Below are 25,602 nucleotides of genomic sequence, written 5' to 3' on the forward strand. Positions count from 1 at the left end.
CTAGCTAACTTGTACTCTTTCCTGTTTACCCGCTTCTCTTCTTCGTCCTTACGCTTAACCAACTTAGCATACGCCCCTTTCTTGGTCTCCACTTTCTTCTTAACCTCTTCATTCCACCACCATGCCAAGTTTGCTATAGACCTAACTTTTTGAGGTTAATCATATTTACCTCCCTTGAGGTTTGCCTAATTACTGGTGTTGTGGAGTCGATAGTTCAACAACATAGAGAAGAATTTTTAGTCCTTGTTGCCACTTGTCACCCAGACAAGTATTTTTTTCGATGTACTTGCTGTGGAAAGAAATCTGGCTTGCTTGAGGGTGTACTAAAAGACCTTGATTAATATAAGTATCTCCTCTATTAACCAGTTTAAGACACTAATTTTGTCGGAAGTTTCATATTGTAAGTTCAACAACGGTATTCAGCTTGGGACAGGCACATTATTGATTTGTGTCCCTTTCAGAATAGGTTTTGACATATGTTTTAATTAGCTATTCTGGGATTTTCAGCGTAGACCGGAATGGGAGATTCGTCATGGGAGTCTTTTGGGGATCAAGTACCTAGTTGCTGTGCGGCAGGTAAATCTATTTTCATTGGATGATTTGCTTGCTGAGTTTTTCTGCTGGCTTCTTGCCTTAAACAATCTAATATGATTGTTATATGCAATTTGATTTTGAACTTTGCCTTAAACGGTCACCTAGGAACATTGTTATGAGGGAACTTATGAACAGAAAAATAAGGCTACTGGGAATAGGAAAAGGACTTTCTTTTGCAAAGTGGAATTTCATTGGAACCTTTTGCACAAAATACGGCTGTTTTCTATGTCCTTTTAAGAGAATAGGAAAATAAACTAGATCTCCTGTACGTTGCTTTTGCTTTCTATTAGTTGGATCTAAAATTGCTTTGGTGATGTGGTCTTGTATGGTATTTTCCCTAGATTGATAATAAAATGCTTTTTTAGAATGTTGTAATTTGATATTTCATCTTCTTTTTTTTCCTTTGAGAGGTGGATATGTAAAATACATTCAGGAGTTGAAGAAGTGTTAATTGGTGGTAAATGGGTTTAGTCCTGCAGAGTTGGCAGTGTGGTCTCATATGTTACAGAAGTTTCCAGTTCAACTTCTTTTGCTTACTCGTTGGGTGTTCATGTTACATGTACATTCTGCAGAACATGTTATTTTTATTGCCAATTTAATTGTCCAATGACAACAGGAAATGCTTCCTGAGTTGCTTGGCTGTGTTCTCCCGGCATGTAAAGCTGGGCTTGAAGATCCTGATGATGATGTGAGAGCTGTTGCAGCAGATGCTTTATTACCCACTGCAGCATCCATTGTTGCTTTAAATGGTCAGCTGTTGCATTCTATAATCATGTTGCTTTGGGATATTTTGCTTGACCTGGATGATCTCAGTCCATCTACGAGCAGGCAAGTCTTTATTTTCTACAATGGCTCTTCAACTCTGTGTTACAAACTTGCTCCCTTCTTCTCTGCCACTTCTCTTTCCATCAAATCTGTGTCCCCTCTAGCCTCTTGATCAATACTAAATAATAGATCAAAGGCTTTTTCCTCTATCCCTTCAATAGACATCCCAGGAACTTCTCTTGGTTAATATTTTTTTCTTCAATTTCATTCTTAGTAACTTTTCTATTGATTTTGTTACGTAGTTACTTAGTGATAAGGTTACATTGGAAGAAAATAATAAATTTCGCTTGATTTGCTTAAATGGACAAGTAAAAAGGAAAATCTATTTTTCAGACAAGGGACAAGGAAATAGGAATGGAGGGAGTACAAAATCAATTTTCTTTTTGCTATAACTGCATATACCTATATAGACCCAAGTAGCTCAAGGAGATGAACAATCTGGGTGTAACTCTTGTTGATAATTGTGCCATAAAGTTTTACATAGTTAAATAGGATTTAGAATGTTTGAAAGGCATTTACTTTTAAGGTATTCCTTTCTCAACTTTGAAACATTTTATAGCAATTAACCAATAGTTAATACCTCATCTTGGGTGTTGATAAATATCTCTTTAACCATCTTTTATACTAGCTGTTTTTGGCGGCTCAAAATTGCCATACATGTCTGGTTGCTGGGGTCTTGGATGTCATTTCTAGATTTGTGGGCTGAAAGCAACAAATATCTACCCCATTAGAGGAGTTGAGTGTATTGGTGGGCTTATAGACTACTCAGGCACACACACACACACACACACACACACACACACACACTATGCTGGTTGTTAATGATGAGCTGCCTTGTGTGGCAGGATCTATAGGCAGTAGAGTTAATCTGCCTTAATTACTATCTCATTTGTGCATAAATTTGAGTTTCCAGATTGCCCAGAAAAGTTTATCTTGATCTTCTCTGTGCCTTTGGTACTGCAGTGTGATGAATCTGTTGGCGGAGATCTACTCTCAAGAGCAAATGATTCCCAAAACTTTTGGGGAGAAGAAGAAATTTGATCTCAATGAAATTGATCGACAAGATGACCTTGGGGGAGGGACATGGTCTTCAGAAAATCCATACATGCTATCAACATTGGCGCCAAGATTATGGCCTTTCATGAGACATAGTATCACATCAGTGCGTTATTCCGCTATCCGGACTTTGGTAATCTTCCTTAGTTGATCCTTTTTTCATTTGCTAATAACATATTGGACTGCTATTAGTTGTTTACAGAATTGTAGCAATGTCTTGTATCTGCTTGTATTTTGGTAGATTTGTCTTTGCATAAATTGATGCAATTCAGTTTTAAGTATAGTAGATAAAAAGACTGAATCTTCAATTTTATTATACAGGAGCGATTGCTTGAAGCCGAATATAAGAGGAGCATTGCTGAGTCAACTAGCTCTTTCTGGCCTTCATTTATTTTGGGTGATACTCTCAGGATTGTTTTCCAGAATTTGCTGCTTGAATCAAATGAGGAGATTGTGCAGTGCTCAGGCAGGGTTTGGAGGATCCTTCTCCAGGTTTGTCATTTATACCTGTTTGTCCCAAGTAAACCTCAGATCAGCATTTCACAGTCCTATATTTTATTGCTTCAACACAAATATTTTGTAAACGGCTATGATAATGCATTGTCGTCTTAATCAAAATCTGATACTTGTCTCCGTATATAAATTTTCTTATTATAACATGATAATAGTAGGAGCGTTCTCTAAGTTGACTTATCTGGAGGTGGCTGGGATAGAGAGGGATACTATCCTATGTTAGTAGAAAAGACTTTTCTAAGATGACATATGTGGAGGTGATTAGGAGTCATTCAATGTGATTTCATATGAAATGAACTCCTGTCTCCCAAAAGTTTCTGACCCTCTTCTCTATCTAGTATGATTTTTCTTTTCTAGAGCCTGCTTATTTGTGTTTCCCCTTTAATGTAATTTGAAGTATAATTTGATGTGAATTTTGTATTAAGATTTAAAGTGCTCTCTCGTTTGAGCTTTTGATGTACTAAAGAGGAAAAACATTCGCCATCCCTATGGGTAATTGTTTTGCTAGTATTGTTTTAATCTTATTCCTTTCTCTTTCTAGCGAATCTCTTCCTAGTGAAGTGATCACGAATGACTTACTTTATATAGATTTTCTTTATTCTCTTCGAGGAGGGGGATTTTTGGACCTTTGGAGGAATAAGCTCGAAAAGGGCATATGCAGACGTCTCGGGAGGTGTCTTTTGCACTTTTTTCTTCCGTGTTCAAGGGGGACATGGGGAAGGCAGAATTCTCTTCAAGTGATTTAGGTCTTTAGTGTGGCAATGTGTACGCTTTTCTTCAGTTGTCTTGAAACATAAGCAAAGAGTAATTCATATACTTGGTTTTGAACATCATCTGACTTTTTTGTCCATGTCGTAGATCCATTGTTTTGTGGTTCTCTTACTTGGATGGTTTGTAGTGTGGGTGAGGTCTCTGTCAATGGATTTTTAACCCAAGCAACTTAAGCAGCTTAATAATCTTACATTTCGAATTGTTTGGCAGTGCATTATTTCTCGGTGGATTATAAAATCAAAGACAAAGTGAAAAAAAGCTCATGAACTAGACTACCACAGACAATTACTCTATTTTTGAGAAATGGGAGTGTACAGTTTGGTATAGGACAATGATGTTATTATGGTATCATCAACTTATCCAAGGGAAAAAATATTCTAGCGTCAAATAATTGGCTATAAGATAAATTAGGGTACAATGTTATTATTTAATAGAGGAAATTTTTGTCGTCTTCCATTTTTTTTTTTTTTTTTAAAATTTAATGTACGCTAAGTGATGTAGCACCAGTTTAGAGGAACTCTCTAATGTGCTAAATAAAGTAAACCACACAATTTGTTGAAGGAACAACTTCAACGTGTTGTAAGATAACGCTTGAAAGACAATCCGAATCCATGGATAACAAGAGCTTAATCCAAAGCCCTTAAAATACAAGATCTAATCCAAGATTTTAAAAGAAAACACAAAGTTTCATTAATAGAAGAGTTGAACTAAAAACTACATAGCTAGAGGTTATTGCCTCTATTTATAGGCTTCAAAAGCCTTTGTACAACTCATACACAACTCATTGTAAAATCTCACCTGATACAACTTTATTCACTTCATCTAGTCTAGGGGCCAATCCACTTTTTGGCCTCATATGAGAATGGAAAACTGGAGCATTTTATCCATTGATAAAAAATCCAGAGAACAATTTTGGATGAAAATCAAAGGGGGTGTGGGGACAACCAAGCCACCACCTTTACAAGATATAGGTCCGGACGACCCAAGAGCCCGCCACGCTGCCCTTTGGCGCAGTGAATTGTAATTGTGAAGATTGGAAGATTTGGCCAAAGAAGGTGTTAGCCCTGTATACACAACTCATAGTTGACAACTCATTTTCTTAATAGCTAAGTATTCTAGAATTATGTAAAAGATAATCTTGACAACTAGTAGCAAAATTCAAATTGACTTTCTCTTTCTATAAGTAGCAAAATTGATTTTTGATTCATGAAGGTTCTGGACTAGGTTTAGAATTTTAATGTTCCTCATCATTCTCCTCTACTTCTTTGAAACTCGACCTCGAGTTTTCTTCGTAAAGTGTTTGTTCTGGATGATAGGGTGATAGGTCAGCCACATTAAAAGTATTTGAAATATTCATCTCACTTGGCAAATCTACTACATAGGCATTGTCGTTGATCTTCTTTAGAATAGTGTATGAGCCATATTTCTTTTGCCCATAATTTTCCGTGAACACCAGTAGGCAATCTCTCCTTTCTGAGGTATACCATTACTTGGTCACCAACTTGGAATGACATTAGCCTCCTATTCTTATCTGCCAACTGTTTGTATTTCTTGTTTGATGCTTCTAATACATCTTGAACCTCTTTAAATAATTCCGAATAGTTGTCACCAAAGGTCATAGCTGATCTTGAATTATTGTAGGCAAACTCTGCAAGGGATAAAGCTAAATCCCATTGTCCTTTCTTATCTCCACAGATGCATTGAATTAAATTTCCTAAAAATTTATTCACCACTTTTGTTTGGCCATCTGTTTGTGGATGGGCAGTGCTTGAAAACTTCAATTCTGTGTTGAATTGTTTCCATAAAGTAAGCTAAAATGCAGCAAGAAATTTGCTATCTCGATCTGAAACAATTGATCTTGGAAAACCATGTAGTCTGACTACTCTGAAGAAAAGATTAGCTACATGATAGGCATCTGTTGTCTTACCGCAAGGGATAAAATGAGTCATTTTAGAAAATTTGTCTACTATCACGTAAACAACATTTTGTTCTTGCCTTGTCCTTGGTAAGCCAAGTACAAAATCCATTGATAGGTCTTCCCAAGGTGCACTTGGAATGGGTAATGGCATATAGAGTCCGGTGTTTTGAACCTGACCTTTGTATGTTTGGCAAATGGGGCACCTTTGCACAAATTTGCCGGCATCTCTCTTAAGTTGTGACCAATAGTAGCGTGCTTCCAAATTGGCAATAGTTTTATCACGCCCAACATGGCCGCTAAGATTACATGAATGCATCTCTCGAATCAACTTGTCTCGTAGAGAACCTCTGAAGAGATATCTATCTTGTACCACAAAATTCTCTTCTAATGGTACACCTTTCGTTTGTTTCACCCAGATTCGCCTGAAGTTTTCATCATTTTCATATAATTCTTTTATTTGGTCTACTCCTGGTAACTCAGCTTCAAAAAAAACCATGAGACTTGCACGTCGGCTTAAAGCATCTGCCACTCGATTAGTTACTCCGGACTTGTGGACAATAAGATGATTGAATCTCTCCAGGTATGCTGCCCATCTTGCTAACATGCGATCCACATGCTTTTGACTTCTAAAATATTTCAAGGATTGATGATCAGTGTAGACAATGAATTCTTTAGGCATTAAATAGACCTCCCATGTCTTCAATGCGCTATAAACAGAATACAACTCTTGCTGGTAAGTACTCTACTTTTGTCTTGCTTCACTTAGCTTCTCACTGAAGAAAGCAACAAGTTTCATTTCTTGTGATAAAACAACCCCAATGCCTACTCCACTAGCATCACATTCCAACTCAAAGGTCTTGTTGAAATCTAGTAACACTAATACAAGAGCTTGTGACAACTTTTCCTTAATCTCTATGAAACTAGCTTCAACTTTTTCATCCCATTTGAACTTCCCTTTGGTGCCATGATAGTACTAAAGTTCTTCGCAAATTTCTATAGAAAGTGGCTAAATCATGGAAGCTCCTCACTTCAGAGATAGTTTTTGGAGTTGGCCATCCCTTTATTGCATCTATTTTAGACTCATCAACTTGAATCCCCTCACTTGAGATAATAAAACCTAAGAAAACTAGTTTTGTTTCAAGGAATACACACGTCTTCAAGTTAACATAGAGCTCATTCTCCTTAAATACATCTATCACCTTTTTGACATGTTCAAAATGTTCCTCCATATTTTTACTATAGATCAATATGTCGTCAAAATAGACAACTACAAACTGTGACCCGAATGGACGAAGAGCCGGATTCATTAGGCGCATGAAAGTACTAGGAGCATTAGAAAGTCCAAATGGCATAACTAACCATTCATACAACCCCTCTTTTGTCTTGAATGCAGTCTTCCATTCATCACCAGGTCTAATTCGTATTTGGTGATATCCGCTTCTTAGATCAAGCTTCGAAAACACCTGATTCTTCGAAAACTGTGACAAGAATAGACGAAGAACTTGATTCATTAGGCGCATGAAAGTACTAGGAGCATTAGAAAGTCTAAATGGCATAACTAGCCATTCATACAACCCCTCTTTTGTCTTGAATGCAGTCTTCCATTCATCATCGGGTCTAATTCATATTTGGTGATATTCGCTTCTTAGATCAAGCTTCAAAAACACCTTTGCTCCACTTAGTTGGTCAGGCATGTCATCTATTCGTGGGATAGGAAATCTGTACCTTGTAGTGATTTTATTGATAGCCCTACTATCCACGCACATCCGCCGAGATCTATCTTTCTTTGGTGTGAGTAGTGTTGGTACATCACATGCACTTATGCTTTCTCTAACATGTCCCTTACGCAATTACTCTTTTACTTTCTCCCTTAGAATTGCATGCTCTTTTGGGCTCATCATATAGTGTGGTTGGTTGGGAAGACTAGCACCTGGAACAAAATCTATTTGATGTTGAATATTCCTCATAGGAGGTAGATGTTGAGGCTCTCCAAGTATGCTTTGGTATTCGGATAATAGACTTTGCATCTCCGCTGGAATTTCTTTTGTTGGTTGCTCATCTCCTTTGATGACTAATGCGGCACATAATTTTGATTTCTTCAAGTCTTAAGCAAATTCTTTTGGATTTTGAGTGATGGTTAACATACTCTTCTCCTCTACTTCAGAGGCATTATTAGCAGTCTTGTTTGGAAGTATAATGATTTTTCGTTTGTTCCAAATGAAAGAATACCATTTGTCTCTTCCTTTATGTGTGGTGTTCACATCATATTGCAGGGTCTTCCAAGAAGAACATGACATGCATCCATATCAACCACATCGCATAGAACATTTGATCGATAATACTTACCCAAAAAAAGTGGTAACCAACATTGTTTGGTGATCCTGATCTTCACTCCTTTCTTGACCCATCCGATAGTATATGGATTCGGGTAATCATGTGTCTCAAGATTTAAGTGTTTAACCATGTTTTCAGAAACTAAATTCTCACAGCTACAACTATCAATTACCAACTTGCATACCTTTCCATTCACAGTGCATTTGCTTTCGAATATCCTCTTTTGTTGTCTCTTCAGGTTGCATGGTTGAGCATTGAAGGCGTTTGACCACACATACTATTTCTTCTCCCTCTTCTTCACAGAGTTCGGGTTCACCTTCACTTTCATAGTTGTCCACCTCTTCATCACTTTCATCACGATGAGTGGTGTTGACAAACTTCCTTCTTGGACAGTTGCTTGATATGTGTCCCTCTTTGCGGCACTTGTAGCACTTGATCTTATTAGATGGTTGCTTATCATTATTTTTGCTAGAAGATGGTGCCTTTTCATCTTACTTTGCTTTAGATGGAATAAACTTCCCGTCCTCTTGACGTGGAGAACTTTTTGATATACTTTCTAGGCAAGAATAAGACGCTGCTTTATAAGACTTCTTGGTCTTTATATATCTCTCAGCTTTCAAGGAAAGAGTTTGAGCTTGATCTATTGACCAAATTTGTTGTATGCCAAGACGTTCTTGGATAGAATCATTGAGACCATTGATATACCTTGCTACTTGTTGGTCTTCATTTTCAGAAAGATTGCACCTTACTTGTAATCTTAAGAACTCCTCTGTATAATCAGAAACAGATTTATTACCTTGAACACAGTTATGGAACTGTAAGTACAAGAGTTGTTTATAATCGCAGGCAAGAACCTAGCCTTTAGAAGGGCTTTCATTTGTGGCCAATATCTTACATGATTTTCACCCCTCAAACGAAGCTCTTCTTGATGACGATTCCACCAAGCTCCTACACCTCCTTTCAATTTATATGCCACCAATGGTACTCAACGATCTGGAGGGATGTTCATAATTTCAAAGAATGTCTCCACCTCATAGATCCAATCAAGAAATCCTTCAATGTTTACATTACCGTTGAAAGTTGGGATTTCAGCCTTAAATCTTGTACATATCTCCACCATTTGCATGACCTCCTCTTTGTTGTGCATAAAGATCATGTTCCTCCACATCATCTTCCTCTTCCACATATTGAGCTTGATGTTGTCTCCGGTTTCGGGCAACACCTCCTTGATTGTTTCTCACTAATACAACAAGTTCTTCAAACCTCTTAGTGAGTTCTTCACGAAGAGTAGCGATTTGTTGATCCAATCTTTCTTCTAGGTTATTCACCCTCGTTGTAAGATCCTCCATTGCTCTGATACCAAACTGATGTAGCACAAGTTTGGAGGAACTCTCTAATGTGCTAAATAAAGTAAACCATACAATTTGTTGAAGGAACAACTTCAACGTGTTGTAAGATAACGCTTCAAAGACAATCCGAATCCATGGATAACAAGAGCTTAACCAAAGCCCTTAAAATACAAGATCTAATCCAAGATCTTAAAAGAAAATACAAAGTTTCATTAATAGAAGAGTTGAACTAAAAACTACATAGCTAGAGGTCATTGCCTCTATTTGTAGGCTTCAAAAGCCTTTGTACAACTCATTGACAACTCATTGTTGACAACTCATTTTCTTAATAGCTAAGTATTCTAGAAATATGTAAAAGATAAACTTGACAACTAGTAGTAAAATTCAAATTGACTTTCTCTTTCTATAAGTAGCAAAATTGTTTTTTGATTCATGAAGGTTCTGGACTAGGTTTAGAATTTTAATGTTCCTCATCACTAAGTAGGCATCAGAAGACATGGTCGACATGGTCGCTGCTTCTGAATCATTAACCTTGAGCAAGTCATTTTATAGTTAGCTGAGAAAATTGTTCTTAGTTATTTGATCTTATATTTGAGATGTCTATTTCCTTTTTACACCCTTAAATTATTACTTGACAATTTTTTTTTTTTGAGATATCTATTTGGATTTCTTTTAGTGCCCGGTGGAAGACTTGGAAGATGCTTCAAAGGCATATTTTCCTTCCTGGTTGGAGTTGGCAACTACTCCATATGGTTCATCATTGGATACTGCAAAAATGTTTTGGCCTGTAGCTCTTCCTCGCAAAAGCCACTTTAAAGCAGCTGCAAAGATGAGAGCTGTGAAACCAGAAAACGATTCCCTTAAAAGCATATGCTCAGATTCAGGTGAAGGCAATACTGCGCTGGAGAAAAGTTTAGAGGCTTCCACCAGCAGTGGGAAGATTGTGGTTGGTGCTGATGTCGACATGTCGGTCACGTATACACGTGTTGTTACTGCCACAGTCTTGGGCATTTTAGCTTCTAGGTTGCGTGAGGGTTCTTTGCAATTTTTCATTGAACCCTTATGGAAGGCACTTACCTCTCTATCTGGAGTTCAACGCCAGGTACATAACTCTTAAGAACTGTTTAGCAGTAATTTCCATCATCGTCCCTTTATCTCCTATCTGGCAGATATAAACTGGAATTTTGATGTGAATCAGGTAGCTTCAATGGTGCTTATTTCTTGGTTTAAAGAACTGAAAACCAGGAACATTTTGGATATGGATGGGTTCATTGCTGGCATCTCAAGTAATTTTAGGAACTGGTTGTTAGATTTGTTAGCCTGTACTAATCCTGCTTTTCCTACGAAAGATTCTCTTCTTCCTTACATTGAACTCTCAAGAACATATGATAAAATGCGCAATGAAGCTCGTCAACTGTACCATGTGACTGAGTCATCTGACATGCTTAAAGATTTGTTGTCATCCACCCCGGTTGACCTGGATAACCTCAGCGCAGATGATGCAATGAATTTTGCTTCTAAACTTCAATTTTCAACTATTAAAACTACGGGGGAGGAATCTGTTGAGCGGAACAGTCTGGATGAATTAGAAACATTCAAACAGAGGCTTTTGACCACTTCTGGGTATTTGAAATGCGTCCAGGTAATTTTGGGGGTGATTGATTAAACACGGTGTCTGATTAACAAGATAAGTGTACTAGCTTTTTAGTTTTTTGCTGATTTATCACATTCTTTTTAACTTTCGGTCTTTTTCTTTGACATCTAGCAGAATAATTTGCATGTTACTGTCTCCTCTTTACTTGCTGCTGCTGTTGTCTGGATGAATGAACTTCCTGTGAAATTGAATCCAATTATTTTACCTTTGATGGCTTCTATTAAGAGAGAACAGGTAAGTATTAAATGTTTGAAATTTCTTGAACAGAGAGCACTTGCTATTTGCATGTTCATAATTGTTCGTTTTTTAAGGAGGAGATATTACAAAGTAAGGCGGCTGAGGCTCTTGCAGAGCTTATCTATCGTTGTATGGGAAGGAAGCCTGGACCAAATGACAAGTTAATTAAGAACCTCTGTAGTTTGACATGCATGGATCCCTGTGAGACACCTCAAGCAGGAATTTTGAATTCTATAGAAATAATTGAAGAGCAAGATCTTCTATCCTCAGGAAGTAGCAGTAATAGACACAAATCAAAAGTTCATATGATCTCCCCTGGTGAAGATCGTTCAAAGGTTGAGGGCTTCATCAGTAGACGTGGATCTGAACTTGCCTTGAAGTTCTTATGTGAAAAATTGGGTGGATCTTTGTTTGAAAAGCTTCCTAAGCTGTGGGACTGCCTAGTGGAGGTTCTTAAGCCTTGTCGTCTTGAAGCCATGACTGCAGAAGATGAAAGACTTATTACTCAAGCTGTTGAGTTGGTTAAGGATCCTCAGAACTTGATTAACAATATTCAGGTCAGTCCTACTGTTACCATGTAAAATATCATAATATCTAGGTTAGTCTCAGTATTCATTATTCTTCGTTTCTTGCACTTTTTGATAATTACATGTTTATTAAAATTTACATATGCCACCAAAAAGGGAATAAATCTGGTATATAAGAAGTATGCACAAAGGTACGCAAATATGTCTTTCCATCGAACTTTGTATCATCCATTTGGGTGGATGGATGGCTGATCTGATGTTCTAGGGTCTATGCAAAACATACAGAAGTTCAATTCCTGTTCTTTAATGATGCCCAAGTTCCAATGGAGTCACCTCCCATGTTCCATTTCCTTCTTTTATTTGCAATAATTGAAGATCATTTACAAGAGCTAGAGGGGACACTTTTAATGTTTTATTGCTTAGCAACGATTGGATCAGAGAATACGATTGTAGTACAAAATGATTCTCTTTGTGAAGATACCCTTTATTCTGATCTCAGTCCTCTGTGGCCTTCGGTTAGGCAATGATGCCATGATGAGTCCTCTTCTCTTTGTGAAGAAAAGATAAGAACTCTTTGTTGATGGTAATACCTATAAAGCAGAGTATATGTTGTCATAAAAAAATGCTGAATCTGTAATTCCTTCTGGGAGTTTCTCTTTTCTTTGTAGATTATTATGGGTATAACCTACAATTATTTCTTTTTTTTTGGGTGGGGTGGGGGGAGCTTTTTTTTCCGTTAAGAAAGAGAAATATACAATATTGGGCTTCAGTAACCAAAGTGAGAATATTTTGTTTGGTTGGAATTATTCGGAGTTCTTTAGTTTCTCTGCTTTGTTTCTTAACTGTATTATTCATTTCCACTTATCATCTCTTTCTTATAAATAAAGCTACTATACATTTGCTGATCCTTGAAGGTCCAACACTTCCTCATTTTGTTTGTCCGGGTTACTATCTGAAGAACATCCAAAATTCCTCTTTGATCATAGTTCTTACAGATGTTTTCTAGTACTTTTCACGTAACTTCTGGAATTATCCTTTTTGAAACTTAAATTGCTAGATGTTTGAATCTAGAGAAAAAATGTTTATTTCTTTTGTGAAGATTGAATCATGTCATCTCTTTTGCAATGGAGCGAGTGCAAGTTGCTTGTATAGATAGCAGTAGAAGAGGCGTAACTAGTCGGCCATTAAGGTAGAGCAGTTGATCACATGCTTACAGAAGCAAATTTGCAAGTGTTGTTGCTCAACTAACATCGGCTAGGGGTATTTTGCTGGAAGGAAAGCGAACTGAAAGGAAAATCAATAGTGCTCCTAATACCTTATATATTTGTTATCTCTGTGAAGCAACAACTACCAGCTTTAGCAAGAAACAAATTCATCAGAAATATACTCTCTCCGACCCAATTCACGTGGCACTGGTTTAAGAAAGAAATTTTTTTGAAACTTGTGGTCTAAACAAGCCATAAATGTTTGCATGGCTATATATCACATTTCATGAGGGGTAAAATGGAAAATTTATGAGTAAATTGTTTCTGAATGTGGATAAAGTGTCATTTTTCTTGGACAAACCAAAAAGAAAAGTGTGTCACATAAATGGGGCTAGAGGGAGTATATCCCGATTAGCATTTGCCACCGCTTTCTTTGTTACTGTTTCAAAATTATTCGTGAAGACTTTATTAGTTTCAAGCCCTATTTCAGTTGGATACTCTCTTGCTTTCCTAGACTTATTGTGTTCTTACTTTTTTTCCTTTGTGTGGCAGGTGGTCCGTTCCCTTGCACCGATGCTGGATGAGACATTAAGACCTAAGCTCCTCACTCTCCTTCCATGCATTTTCAGATGTGTTCGTCAATCACATATTGCTGTGAGATTAGCTGCATCTAGATGTATTACAACCATGGCCAAGTCAATGACATTGGATGTGATGGGTTCAGTTATTGAGAATGTGGTGCCCATGTTAGGTGACATTACATCTATACATTCTAAACAAGGAGCTGGCATGCTTGTCAGCTTGCTTGTCCAAGGACTTGGTATCGAGCTGGTTCCATATGCTCCCCTCTTAGTAGTTCCCCTTCTGAGGTGTATGAGTGATTCAGATCATTCTGTCCGACAGAGTGTGACACATAGTTTTGCGACCCTCGTGCCTCTACTTCCATTAGCACGTGGTGTTTCTCCTCCTGTAGGTCTTAGTGAACACCTATCAAGAAGTCAAGAAGATGTTAAATTTTTGGAGCAGCTAATTGACAACTCTCATATTGACGATTACAAACTCTCTACTGAACTAAAGGTGACATTGAGAAGGTAACTCCAGAGCCACTGATTATCTCTCAAGTGCCTGCAATGTGATATTGTGATGCTTACATCCCTGTGCTGATCTGATTTAAAAAAACTAATATTTCGGTTTCTCACTGCTGAAACCTATATGTTCCTCTTTCTCCTACCCGTTTTTCCCTTGTTTCGGTTTCTTTCCATCCACATAACAATGGTTGGTGGAACCAAAATCCCCATTTGTCATCATGCTTAAAGGCTCATTTTCTTCTTGTGAGATGATTAGCATTGGAATGTGCCGAAAGAAATAGTTGAAAGATATATCATGCACATGAATATTGATAACTTGCAATATGGGGAAGGGGGGTGGGGGGTGTCAAAAGTCTTTCTTAGAATATCTATCAATCAGGTGTTCTTTCTGTAATTGAGACGTTGCAATCTCATGAACAGCACACCATGAACAAAACTATTTGCAACGCAAGCACCTGCTGTGCTTTAAATGGTCTCTGTGTGCCCGTTTTATGTTAACTTAAGCCATTGAAAACTAGACAAGATTATTAATACCACCTGAATTACCCTCTGGATAGAGCTAATTGGATATTGTGTTGCAAGCTTACCATGACACTTAAGACATGCACTTCTAAGTGACCAGCTGCTACATTTTTAGTCCAGAACATAAAGTCCACACTTTAACATATAATGAAGAAATAACAGTACAAATTTTCAAAAAACGTATAATGAAGAAAATTGAAGAGATAGCTCTCAGATGTCTGTGGACTGCAATTGCTTTTTATCACATATTGTCTATAGTCCATCTGTTTCTAAACAGCAACACAACATTATCTGTGTTCTTTTGAGAAACATGATAGCTCATTTTTAGTCACTGCCCCTCGTATATCTTCATGGATACTAGGGAAGAGATGCAATAAACACAAAGTTAGCATTGCTGATCAGTCTTGTTTGATAATGCCATCTGAAGAAAATTGCTTTCCTTGGGCCCCTGTTGGTGGATGTGAAATAAAAATGCCGACTTACTCTTCTCTCAAATCCTAGTGAAGGAGAACTTCTATTTCAGCTCAATTTCTCTTTACTTCCATTAGTTCCTTGTGGAACAACCATTTAAAAGTTGGTGCCTTATTTGGAAGGCTTAGAGTATTCTTTAATCTAACCCCCTTTCCCCAGACCCAAAAATGAGGGGGGAAAAGAGGGGATGGAAATTCAATTTGGCCTTGAGAGCCTTTTAGTAGTTGATTTTGGGGTCTAAGATTTTCTCTTATGCTTTCAGGTACCAACAAGAAGGTATAAACTGGTTGGCATTTTTGAAGCGCTTTAATCTTCATGGCATTTTATGTGATGACATGGGCCTTGGTAAGACCCTTCAAGCATCAGCAATTGTTGCATCGGATTTAGCAGAGCACATTGCTCTAAATAGTTCCCAGGATCTACCTCCATCCTTGATTATATGCCCCTCAACCCTTGTTGGCCACTGGGTTTATGAAATAGAGAAGTTTATTGATGGTTCTTTGCTTACCACCCTCCAGTATGTTGGTTCTGCACAAGAACGCATTTCACTACGGTCTCAGTTTAGTCAGCATAATGTTATTGTGACATCATATGATGTTATTCGCAAAGATGTTGATTATCTTATGCAGCTGTTCTGGAACTATTGCATTCTGGATGAGGGACATATCATAAAGAATTCTAAGTCGAAAATAACAGTTGCTGTTAAGCAACTGAAGGCACAGCATCGCCTCATTCTTAGTGGAACGCCGATACAGGTGTGTTTGTGTTAGTAGTTCAACCACATTTGAATATTTACAACAATTCAATGGGTGCTTATCTATTAGTCTGACTTAAATTGCAGAATAATGTGTTGGATCTGTGGTCGCTCTTTGACTTTCTTATGCCAGGGTTTCTTGGAACTGAAAGACAAGTGAGTTACATCATTTAAGGTTTCTTACCAGTTCAGTCAGTTAAATTGTACTTTTCCTGTGATTGATATGTTGTTGAATGTGTCCAACAATTAAGTGTTTTTTTTTCCAACTTATGCCTCCTAAAAGTTGGATCTGGGTGGGAGTATGCACAAGGAAGCTGGTATTACTTTCCATTCCTTCAAGTCATGGACTAACCTACGCTTTGATCTTCCTCCCATCACATTATCTTGATTTTTCTTTCACAACAAAAAGTTGAATTGAGATTAACTCACCTCAACCCTTTATTCATAGGGTCTGCATTATGCAGGAGAGAGTTCCGGTCATGCTAACTGCATATGTTTCGTCAAGTCCTTAGACACTTTTATGAGCTTGATTTATGTCTGTTTGAAGAGTTCATAAGTAGATGACAATGTACAATCCTAGGAGTGCAAATCGTACATATGGAAGCAGGTATCAGTTTATGCGATGTTTATAACTAGGATACACGGGGTTCAATTTGGGTGGTGGACAGCTCTTTGCGAATAAATCCATTTATTCTTAGTAAATTACAATTTATTTTTGAAAAGATCTTAGTAAAAAGGCCATAACAAAACCAATATAAAGAAGATAGATTGCAAGTAGGGTGTTCACTGGGAACTTACCTTTTGGCACTGTATGTGGGATCTTCCTATCATGTTGATATGGGCATCATGCGTTTCTTTCAGAATCTGATGTGGATGCCTTAGTGAAACTTTATTGTGGTGTTACAAATTTCTGTTTGATAAAAAGTTTTTACATGACTCTTCGTGTTTGTTAACTTAACAGTTTCATGCCTCCTACGGTAAACCACTACTAGCTGCCAGGGATTCCAAATGTTCAGCCAAGGATGCTGAAGCAGGTGTGCTTGCTATGGAAGCATTGCACAAGCAAGTGGGTTCATTTCTACCATATGGCCTTTCACAGTTCAGATCTTTTCTCATCTTGATTCAAACTGAAAGGTTTTCCTTGATAGGTGATGCCTTTTCTCCTTCGTCGGACTAAAGATGAAGTCTTATCTGATCTGCCAGAGAAAATTATTCAGGATAGATACTGTGACCTGAGTCCTGTTCAGCTAAAACTCTATGAACAATTTTCTGGTTCACATGTAAGGCAAGAAATTTCCAGCATGGTGAAGCACAATGAGTCAGATGCAAGCCAAAGAAATGATTTGCCAAAAGCAACTTCTCATGTATTCCAGGTAAGTTGAGAATAGTTGTGATTATTTCTTTATTGGTTGTGGTCTAATATCTCTCTTGTTTCAGGCACTTCAGTACTTACTTAAACTTTGTAGTCATCCTTTGCTCGTGTTTGGGGAGAGAGTTTCAGAATCCCTCTCATCTGTTGTATCAGAGCTCTTCTCTCCTGGTTCTGACATTGTTTCAGAACTCCATCAACTCCACCACTCTCCCAAACTAGTCGCCTTGCAGGAGATCCTTTCGGAGTGTGGGATTGGTGCTGATTCATGTTCTGAAGGCACTATTTGTGTGGGACAGCACAGAGTCCTGATATTTGCACAGCATAAGGTAATGCCTTGAACTTCTCAAGTTACTTTGTGATTCTGTTTTTGTATTGTCCTGGACTTTGATTCTGTTCTTGTATTGGCCTGGACTTTAACCTGAACCATGCAGGCCTTGTTGGACATAATTGAAAGAGACCTGTTTCAAAATCATATGAAGAAGTAAGAACTGTTCTTTCCTGATTTTTAATTTTTGTAACTTCCTTTTGAATTAAATTGCACCTGCCTATATTTCCATTTCCAATGAATATCTCGGGCTTTTATTTCCAGTGGCTGTGAGGCATCTTTTTAGTGTATTTCTTGGGATATCATGTGGACGAACTCTTGGTTGTTATGATTAGGTTATTCGATATTAGGGGTAGTATGTTGTGAACCATCTATGTTGCAACAATTTATGGTGGTGATTTGCTTTTACATAAAGAGTTAGGTTATATACTGACTTAACTCTTCCTTTTTTTTTTTAAAAAAGTGAAGACAGCCGAAAGAGGTTTTGACAAAAAAATTTGCCTTTTGTTTCACCCAAGCTTCAAATACATCCTTACAAATTTCAATTAACTGAAAACAGCCTTCAAGTGTTTCAACGTTGACCAAACACATCCCTCTGTTAATTTTTTTCTCTCCATTCCTAATGTAAATTTTAATCACATGACCTTTTCCTCTCTTCTTTCCATATGAGTTTTACGAACATCCCATTGGCAAGTTTTATATTCATTTCTAATTCTAATGAAAGTTAAGCTCCTTTGTCTTTATCATTTTTTGACAAGTTCTCCACCCTCCAAGAGAACATAAAAATTAAAATACCATCTCAAAAGTCTTCTTCAGCAAAATCTTCATCTTCTGTCATTCTGTCCGCCTTGATCTTTTGCTGTTAATATAATAGTATTTGATATAACAAAATTCATGTGGTATAAATTCTGTCATGCGTTATATTTATGCATATTTACATATTATATACAAAGTTTCAACTGAGTGGCAGCACCACGCTTGTACATAGATCTGCCTCTGGGCCCGTTTATGATTTTAGCTTTTCTTGTTTGATTGAAGTTTTGTTATGTTTTTTACCCTAGCTGGTTCCAAGTCATGACTGTTCATTAGAATGAGCTACCACTGGCATGCTTTTCTTTATCCTATTTCAGTCAAATATCATACAGTTTTTACTATGTTACTTTGTTAAACCTGGAAAGTTCCGTCCATGTAAGCAATTTCTATGATTTGTCGCACCTCTAAATTCTTTTGGTAACTTCCAATTATTTTCGGTATTCAAGATCGTCTAGGGGATAAATGGGACTTTGTATTCCAAATCTTGACTTTCATGATTAATAGTTTTGCTAGTGCATATGTGAAGGTCTTGGAACCGAAAAAAAGCAGGTGGTAGAGGATCAGTCATGAACCTTTTTAATCAAAGGCTGCCTTGGAAGTATTTGTCAGTTTCTTTTGCTTTGGCATTCTGTATCTAAGAGGTTTTTTCCGTTTTGAGCAGTGTTACTTATTTGAGGCTTGATGGATCAGTTGAACCAGAAAAGCGCTTTGACATTGTGAAAGCATTCAATTCGGATCCTACTATAGACGTTTTACTGCTTACTACACATGGTATGATTCTACATTTTGGCACGTTTTCTGTAGTTGAAGATTTGTGCTTATGTATGAATACTTCTTTCAGTTGGTGGGCTTGGTTTGAACCTGACATCAGCTGATACCCTTGTATTTATGGAGCATGACTGGAATCCAATGCGAGATCACCAGGTATAGAGAGTTGGCCTCTTTGCAGTTTTTTTTTTCTGAATATGGTCCAGAACCATAAGCCACTTAATTCTTAGGATCATTTTTAAAACTGTTAAGGGTATTTTGTGCTTGTAATCTTTAGGTTTTAATTTCCTTTTGTGGGCTTGGGGAATTTGGGGGTGGTGGTGGATATTTTGCATGGCGGGTATGGAGAAGTCTCTCTCTCTCTACAACTACTTTTGAATCTTATGTCATGGTTATGCATTTCTTGCCTCGTGCTTGGTTTGGTATTACTGCTTCATTGGGCATCAATTACCCTGGATGTTCAAGTTCTTATTATATTAGTTCTGTTTCTTAATAGGCAAGACCAAGTCTGCCATGAAGTATGGAGGTTATTTGTTATTTACTATCCATCCAGATCCTACTTCTTCCATACCAGACAAATGACTTATGGATAATACATAAAAATTTGGTAAACCTACCACCCAATTTTAATCAGAATATTGAAAACAAGATCAATAGAAGAAGTGACCAAATTACAAAGAACCAAAGGGTGTGGCCTAGTGGTCCAATGATGTGGGTTGAGAACCATGAGGTCTCGGGTTCAAAGTTCAGGTAAGGCAAAAATAGTTGCCCAGTACATGTACTGGTGAGAGAGTAACTACCCCATGGAATTATTAGTTGAAGTGTGCAAAAGGTGGCCTAGACACTACGGTTACAAGAAAATGATAACCAAAAAGTACACCTGTTAAAGTTTATGAACAAGTAGGCACTATAAGATGTTTCATTTGTAATTACTGTAAAATTAGTCTTAAATGATGCTGTTAGATTTTTGGTGTTACTTTTGAGGATTTATTACCTGTCAATCCTAATTTTTTATACAATTTTGATATATTTTTGAATTTTATGGTTATCTTTGGTACTGTGATTTAATTCGTGCTGATAATACATATCTATTGTTGGGTTGTTATATCTGGAGTATTAATATTGCAAGTAGTTGATGTTCTATTGCACTAATTTTAGTTATGACATTCTTGTCGAATCTTCGTATGTCCTGCTTGCTCAAGGTGATATGGAAAAGCAGGATAACTCTTTATATCCTTTTGTAGGCTATGGATCGAGCTCACAGGTTGGGCCAGCGAAAAGTTGTAAATGTTCATCGTCTCATTATGCGAGGAACTTTGGAAGAAAAAGTAATGAGTCTCCAAAGGTTCAAAATGTCGGTTGCCAATGCAGTGATCAATGCTGAGAATGCAAGTTTGAATACGATGAATACAGACCAGTTACTTGATCTATTTACTTCGGCCGAAAGCAAAAAGGTGATTTAGCTCTCAGCTTTGAATCTATAGTCTTCCTCTCGGTTCCCTTAGAATTTGAGATTGCACGTATGCTATTTAACTTATAAATGCTGATTATTCTCAGGGAGCCAGTAGATCCAAAAGAACTGATGAAAAATCTGACATGGACTCGATCTTGCCACGTAGCGGGAAGGGATTGAAAGCCATTCTCGGAGGATTGGAGGAGCTTTGGGATCAGTCACAATATACGGAGGAGTATAACCTGGGCCAGTTCTTAGCAAAGCTTAATGGTTAGTTATCTAGGCTTCTCTGCAAGCATTGCATTGGAATATGCTTAGCAAGGTAGGGATGAGATGCAGCTGTGCATTCCATGTACAAAGTGTACATTCTTTGAGTCTGCTCACAATTTTGATGATTAGAGGTAGTTCCTTTTTCCTCTATTTTATATGATAATTCTAGTCAGGCAATTACATTTTTGGACTCCAATTGACATAGAATAGTTTATAGTGGAGCAGAGTTGTGGGATGACACAGATGATGCCCCTGTTAGGAAAGCCGACTTTGTAAATCTTGGATGATGTAAATACATTCAGCTTTTCTATATTGATGCAATCGAAAGTGAGTGTTGGTTTCATTATCATTTCTTCAATTTTTCTTGTTAAATCACATTTTGTTGTAGCTGCTTTTCATACATTTTCGATTGCTTGTTCCAACTGTATACAAGGTGTAGAACTGGATTAAAACTACAAGAGAGTATGGGATTGAGCTCGATATTATTTTGTTGAAGCAAGGTTGCAGTTTGTTAAAAAATTATGCAGTCAGCACCGCTCATTTTAGCTTTGATCAACTGCTTCTCAATTGTACACATACTTCATGTTGTCTCAAAAGTGAAAACATGAGCCAACTTTGGGGGTGGGGATGGGGGGGGAGGGGGGGGCATCTGTGTATTTGGCCTTGAAAGAACGATCGATTCATGGTTAGTTTGGGACATGTCATATATATACCTAATAATAATGACCGACCATATTTTAGGTCACCCTCCTACCCAAGGATTGACCATATTCTTATATGCATTTAATATTCGTAAAACTTTTTACCTTACATTGGAATCGCTAATAAGTAAATTTCTCTCTAAGCAACTTCTATATTTTTATTCCTGCTTTTGTTGAGAGCAGTTTTCCTAAATATACACAAACTTGTGTTAGTGGAAAAATAAGAGGCAAGTATCAAGGATTGTACAGGAAATAAGCAATCCTAATCCTATTTCAATTAGGAAAAAACCTCTCATATTTATATATAATATAATATAATATAATATATGTAACACAGGACTCTCTTAGTTTAACTGTCAAAGGCAGTAAAGTTTTTCCCTCATCACAAAAAAACTTGGAAATCCTTATAGCAAGCATGGGAGAGAGGAAGGTAGTGAACAAGTATTATCCGCCGGATTTTGATCGGGCAAAAATTGCGAGGCGAAGACAGCCTAAGAATCAGCAGAAGACGGCGCGGATGATTCTTCCAATGAGTATTCGTTGTCCTACTTGCGGTAACTACATATATAAGGGCACCAAATTCAATTCCCGCAAAGAAGAAGTTGAAGGTGAAACCTATTTGGGCAAGCAAATTTTGAGATTCTATTTCAAGTGCACCAAGTGCTGTGCGGAGATAACTTTCAAAACGGATTGGAAAAATTCGGATTATACCGTTGAGTCTGGTGCAACTAGGAATTTTGAGCCATGGCATTGCCAAGACGAGGAGATGCATAAGGAGAAACAAAAAAAAGATGCTGAGGAAATTGGTGATTCAATGAAGTCATTGGAAAATAGAACGTTGGATTCGAAGAGAAGAATTGATATCGATGCCGGGGTAGATGAATTGATATTGCTCAAGGCAACCCAAGCACGTATGAGCATAGATGCATTGCTCGAAGCTAATTTGCAACGTCAGTTGGATGATCAAAAGATGGAGGAATTAGAAGATGAAGTTCTTGTAAGATCAGTAGTTTTCAGAAGATCAAGAAATCCGATTATCAAAAGAACACATGAAGAAGAATTTTTTGAGGAAGAAGATGATTTAGTTTTTGAAAACAAGTCTCTTAAGAGCTAAAGTTCTTGTCTGAAGAAAAGACTACAAGTAATAGTGATTGCTCTAACAATAATAGAGATAAAGCATCATTATCAAGTGATTTTAGTAAATTTATTATTCAGTCATCGTCAGTCAAATTATCAGTAGTCAAGAAGTTACCCTCTAGAAAGCAAGAGGCAGAAAAACAGACTAGCAATGGTCTACGACCACTGTGTCAACATTATGACAGTGATGAAGATATTTGATTCAATTATTGTTGTACCTATATGAGGTTTTAAAACATAAACCATTTAATTTTTCTTTTCTTGAACAGCCCCTTTACTTCTATCTTTTTTTGACGAATTGTCATACTCAACATGTACGATGATTCCGTTGTATAAAAACAAGGGCAACATTCAGAGTTGCACCAACTATAGGGGTATCAAGCTGTTGAGCCATACTATGAAGATTTGGGAGAGGGTGGTTGAGCGGAGATTGAGGAAGCTCGTGTCTATTTCGAAGAATCAATTTGGTTTTATGCCTGATCGTTCGACGACGGAGGCAATCCATTTGGGAAGGAGATTGGTGGAGCAGTATAGGGAAAGAAAGAGGGATTTGCACATGGTGTTCATTGACTTGGAGAAGGCGTATGACAACGTCCCTAGGGAGGTTCTTTGGAGATGCTTAGAGGCTAGAGGGGTCCCGGTGGTGTACATTAGAGCTATTAAGGACATGTACGATGGAGGGAAGACTCGGGTGCGAACGGTGGCGGCGGGGGGACTTAGATCATTTTTCAGTCGAGACAGGGTTGCATCAGGGTTCGACTCTTAGTCCTTTTCTGTTTGCGTTAGTGTTGGACGTGATGACGCGAAGTATTCAAGGGGAGGTACCTTGGTGTATGTTGTTTGCGGACGATGTGGTGTTGATTGATGAGATGCGAGGAGGGGGGTGAATGAAAAATTGGAGGTTTGGAGGCAAACCCTTGAATCGAAAGGGGTTCAGGTTGAGTAGATCCGAGATGGAATATATGGAATGCAAGTTTAGTGACTTGAGACAGGAGGAAGATGTGGTGGTAAGGTTGGATTCTCAGGATGTTTGTAAGAGGGATAGTTTTAAGTATCTTGGGTCTTTGATTCAGGGGAATGGTGAGATAGATGAGGATGTCTCTAACCGTATTGGAGCAAGTTGGATGAAGTAGAGGCTCGCCTCGGGAGTGTTGTGTGATAAGAAGGTCCCAGTTAAGCTTAAAAGCAAATTCTGCAGAGTGGCAGTCCGGCCAGCTATGCTCTATGGAGCAGAGTGTTGGCCAGTCAAGAACTCACACATTCAAAGAATGAAGGTGGCGGAAATGAGAATGTTGCGTTGGATGTGTGGACTTACTAGAGGGGATAGAGTTAAGAATGAGACAGTCTGGGAGAAGGTGGGAGTGGCTTCGGTGGAGGACAAGATGCGGGAAGGAAGACTGACATGGTTTGAGCATGTGATGAGGAGGGGTACGGATGCCCCAGTTCGGAGGTGTGAGAGACTAGCGTTGGATGGCTTCAGGAGAAGGAGAGGTAGGCCGAAGAAGTACTGGAGGGAAGTGATTAGACATGATATGGAGCAGCTTCAGCTTACTGAGGACATGACCCTAGATAGGAAGGTGTGGAGGTCGCGGATAAGGGTAGAAGGATAGGTTGTGTGCGTGGGCTGTAGCTAGTAGTTAGAAGAGCCCTGGCCAGGTTACTAATCCTAGGACTGTGTCCTTAGGTAAGAGCTCCTAGTCAGGAGGGTTTGGGGGTGGAGGGTGTCTCTGGCCTGTGAGTATCTGTTACTACTAGGTGGGTGTCATTTTTCGGATGTCCTATTTCTTATCCCTTATTGCACATTGCCCTTGGTTACCTTATCTCATACTACTTTGATTTATATTTATATCTTAATCCTTTTTATGTGATGCTATCCATCTTGCTTCATGTTTCATTACGTTTTTGTTTATTATTCCTCATCTTGAGCTGGGGGTCTATCGGAAACAACCTCTCTACTTCTTTGGAGGTAGCGGTATGAACTGCATACACTTTACCTTCCCCAGACCCCACTTTGTGGGAATACACTGGATTTGTTGTTGTTGTCATACTCAACATATACAAACCATATAATGTACAAAATTCCAATAGAAAGTTTATTGTGCTATATATTATTCGAAATATAAGATGATATATGGAGCTACTCATCACTTGGTGAGGATCCGTCCGGCCTTATTGAGTGTTATTAATGTGTTATCCTGAAACTTGTTGAATTTTTTTTTAAAGAGTTTTCATAATGCTATACTTCAATTAAAGATCGAACCAACAGAGAATTCGCTTAAATAAATAAATAAATAAATAAGGTTAAGAACCTAATTCAGTTGCTTTAAAACACCTTAGAGAATTGAATTAATCAACAACATATCCAGTGTTTTCCCAGGGGTATATTTTGTGTGTACGAAGACCATACCACTACCTCGGGCGAAGTAGATAGGCTGTTTCTGATAGACCCCGGCTTAGAACCGATAACAGTATAACAGACACAAAAGATAAGTGCAAAATAAACTAACACCGCTAGCAACAAGATAATACTACAACCATAAGATAAAAATAAGAACTATCTAATCAAAATCATAGACATCACACAGCACCACGAATAAAAAACTACAGATACAAAAGAATGCTCCCTTATTGTTACCGACGCACTCCCACCCCCTAACCCTCTACCCTAATTCGCGTCCTCCACACCTTCCTATCAAGGGTCATGTCCTCCGTAAGTTGTAACTGCTCCATATTATGCCTAATCACCTCCCTTCAATATTTCTTCGGTCTACCTCTACCCCGCCTAAAACCATTTATAGCTAGTGTCTCACACCTCCACACTGGAGCATCCGAGCCTCTCCTCATCAGTTACCGAATAAACGTAACCTCACTTCTCGCATCTTATCCTTTATCGAAGCAACTCCCACCTTCTCCTGAATAATCTCATTCCTCACCCTATCTTTTCT

General features: G+C 38.0%; 1 protein-coding gene and 1 pseudogene across 4 annotated transcripts in view; both read left to right on the forward strand.

The window, feature by feature from the left end:
* The window catches only part of LOC107871491 (TATA-binding protein-associated factor BTAF1), a 52,309-nt gene extending 31,147 nt beyond the window's left edge, over window positions 1-21,162 (forward strand). For 3 of the 4 annotated variants that reach the window (XM_016718447.2, XM_016718455.2, XM_016718462.2), the window contains 19 exons: window positions 508-576; window positions 1,211-1,422; window positions 2,383-2,608; window positions 2,797-2,967; window positions 10,037-10,462; window positions 10,559-11,002; window positions 11,129-11,248; window positions 11,326-11,808; window positions 13,536-14,074; window positions 15,327-15,819; window positions 15,906-15,974; window positions 16,780-16,884; window positions 16,967-17,191; window positions 17,256-17,516; window positions 17,622-17,671; window positions 18,990-19,099; window positions 19,170-19,252; window positions 20,341-20,550; window positions 20,654-21,162. In XM_016718447.2, the coding sequence (XP_016573933.2) occupies window positions 508-576; window positions 1,211-1,422; window positions 2,383-2,608; window positions 2,797-2,967; window positions 10,037-10,462; window positions 10,559-11,002; window positions 11,129-11,248; window positions 11,326-11,808; window positions 13,536-14,074; window positions 15,327-15,819; window positions 15,906-15,974; window positions 16,780-16,884; window positions 16,967-17,191; window positions 17,256-17,516; window positions 17,622-17,671; window positions 18,990-19,099; window positions 19,170-19,252; window positions 20,341-20,550; window positions 20,654-20,824 (4,467 nt within the window). In that variant the 3' untranslated portion in view covers window positions 20,825-21,162. The remainder of the gene's footprint in view (window positions 1-507; window positions 577-1,210; window positions 1,423-2,382; window positions 2,609-2,796; window positions 2,968-10,036; window positions 10,463-10,558; window positions 11,003-11,128; window positions 11,249-11,325; window positions 11,809-13,535; window positions 14,075-15,326; window positions 15,820-15,905; window positions 15,975-16,779; window positions 16,885-16,966; window positions 17,192-17,255; window positions 17,517-17,621; window positions 17,672-18,989; window positions 19,100-19,169; window positions 19,253-20,340; window positions 20,551-20,653) is intronic. The other variant, XR_007053737.1, reaches the window with a different exon arrangement.
* A 337-nt stretch (window positions 21,163-21,499) lies between these two features.
* On the forward strand, window positions 21,500-22,918 carry LOC107876274 (annotated as a pseudogene).
* The last annotated feature ends 2,684 nt before the right edge of the window (window positions 22,919-25,602 follow it).

The sequence above is a fragment of the Capsicum annuum genome, chromosome 1 (assembly GCF_002878395.1).
Source record: "Capsicum annuum cultivar UCD-10X-F1 chromosome 1, UCD10Xv1.1, whole genome shotgun sequence".
Lineage (NCBI taxonomy): Eukaryota > Viridiplantae > Streptophyta > Magnoliopsida > Solanales > Solanaceae > Capsicum > Capsicum annuum.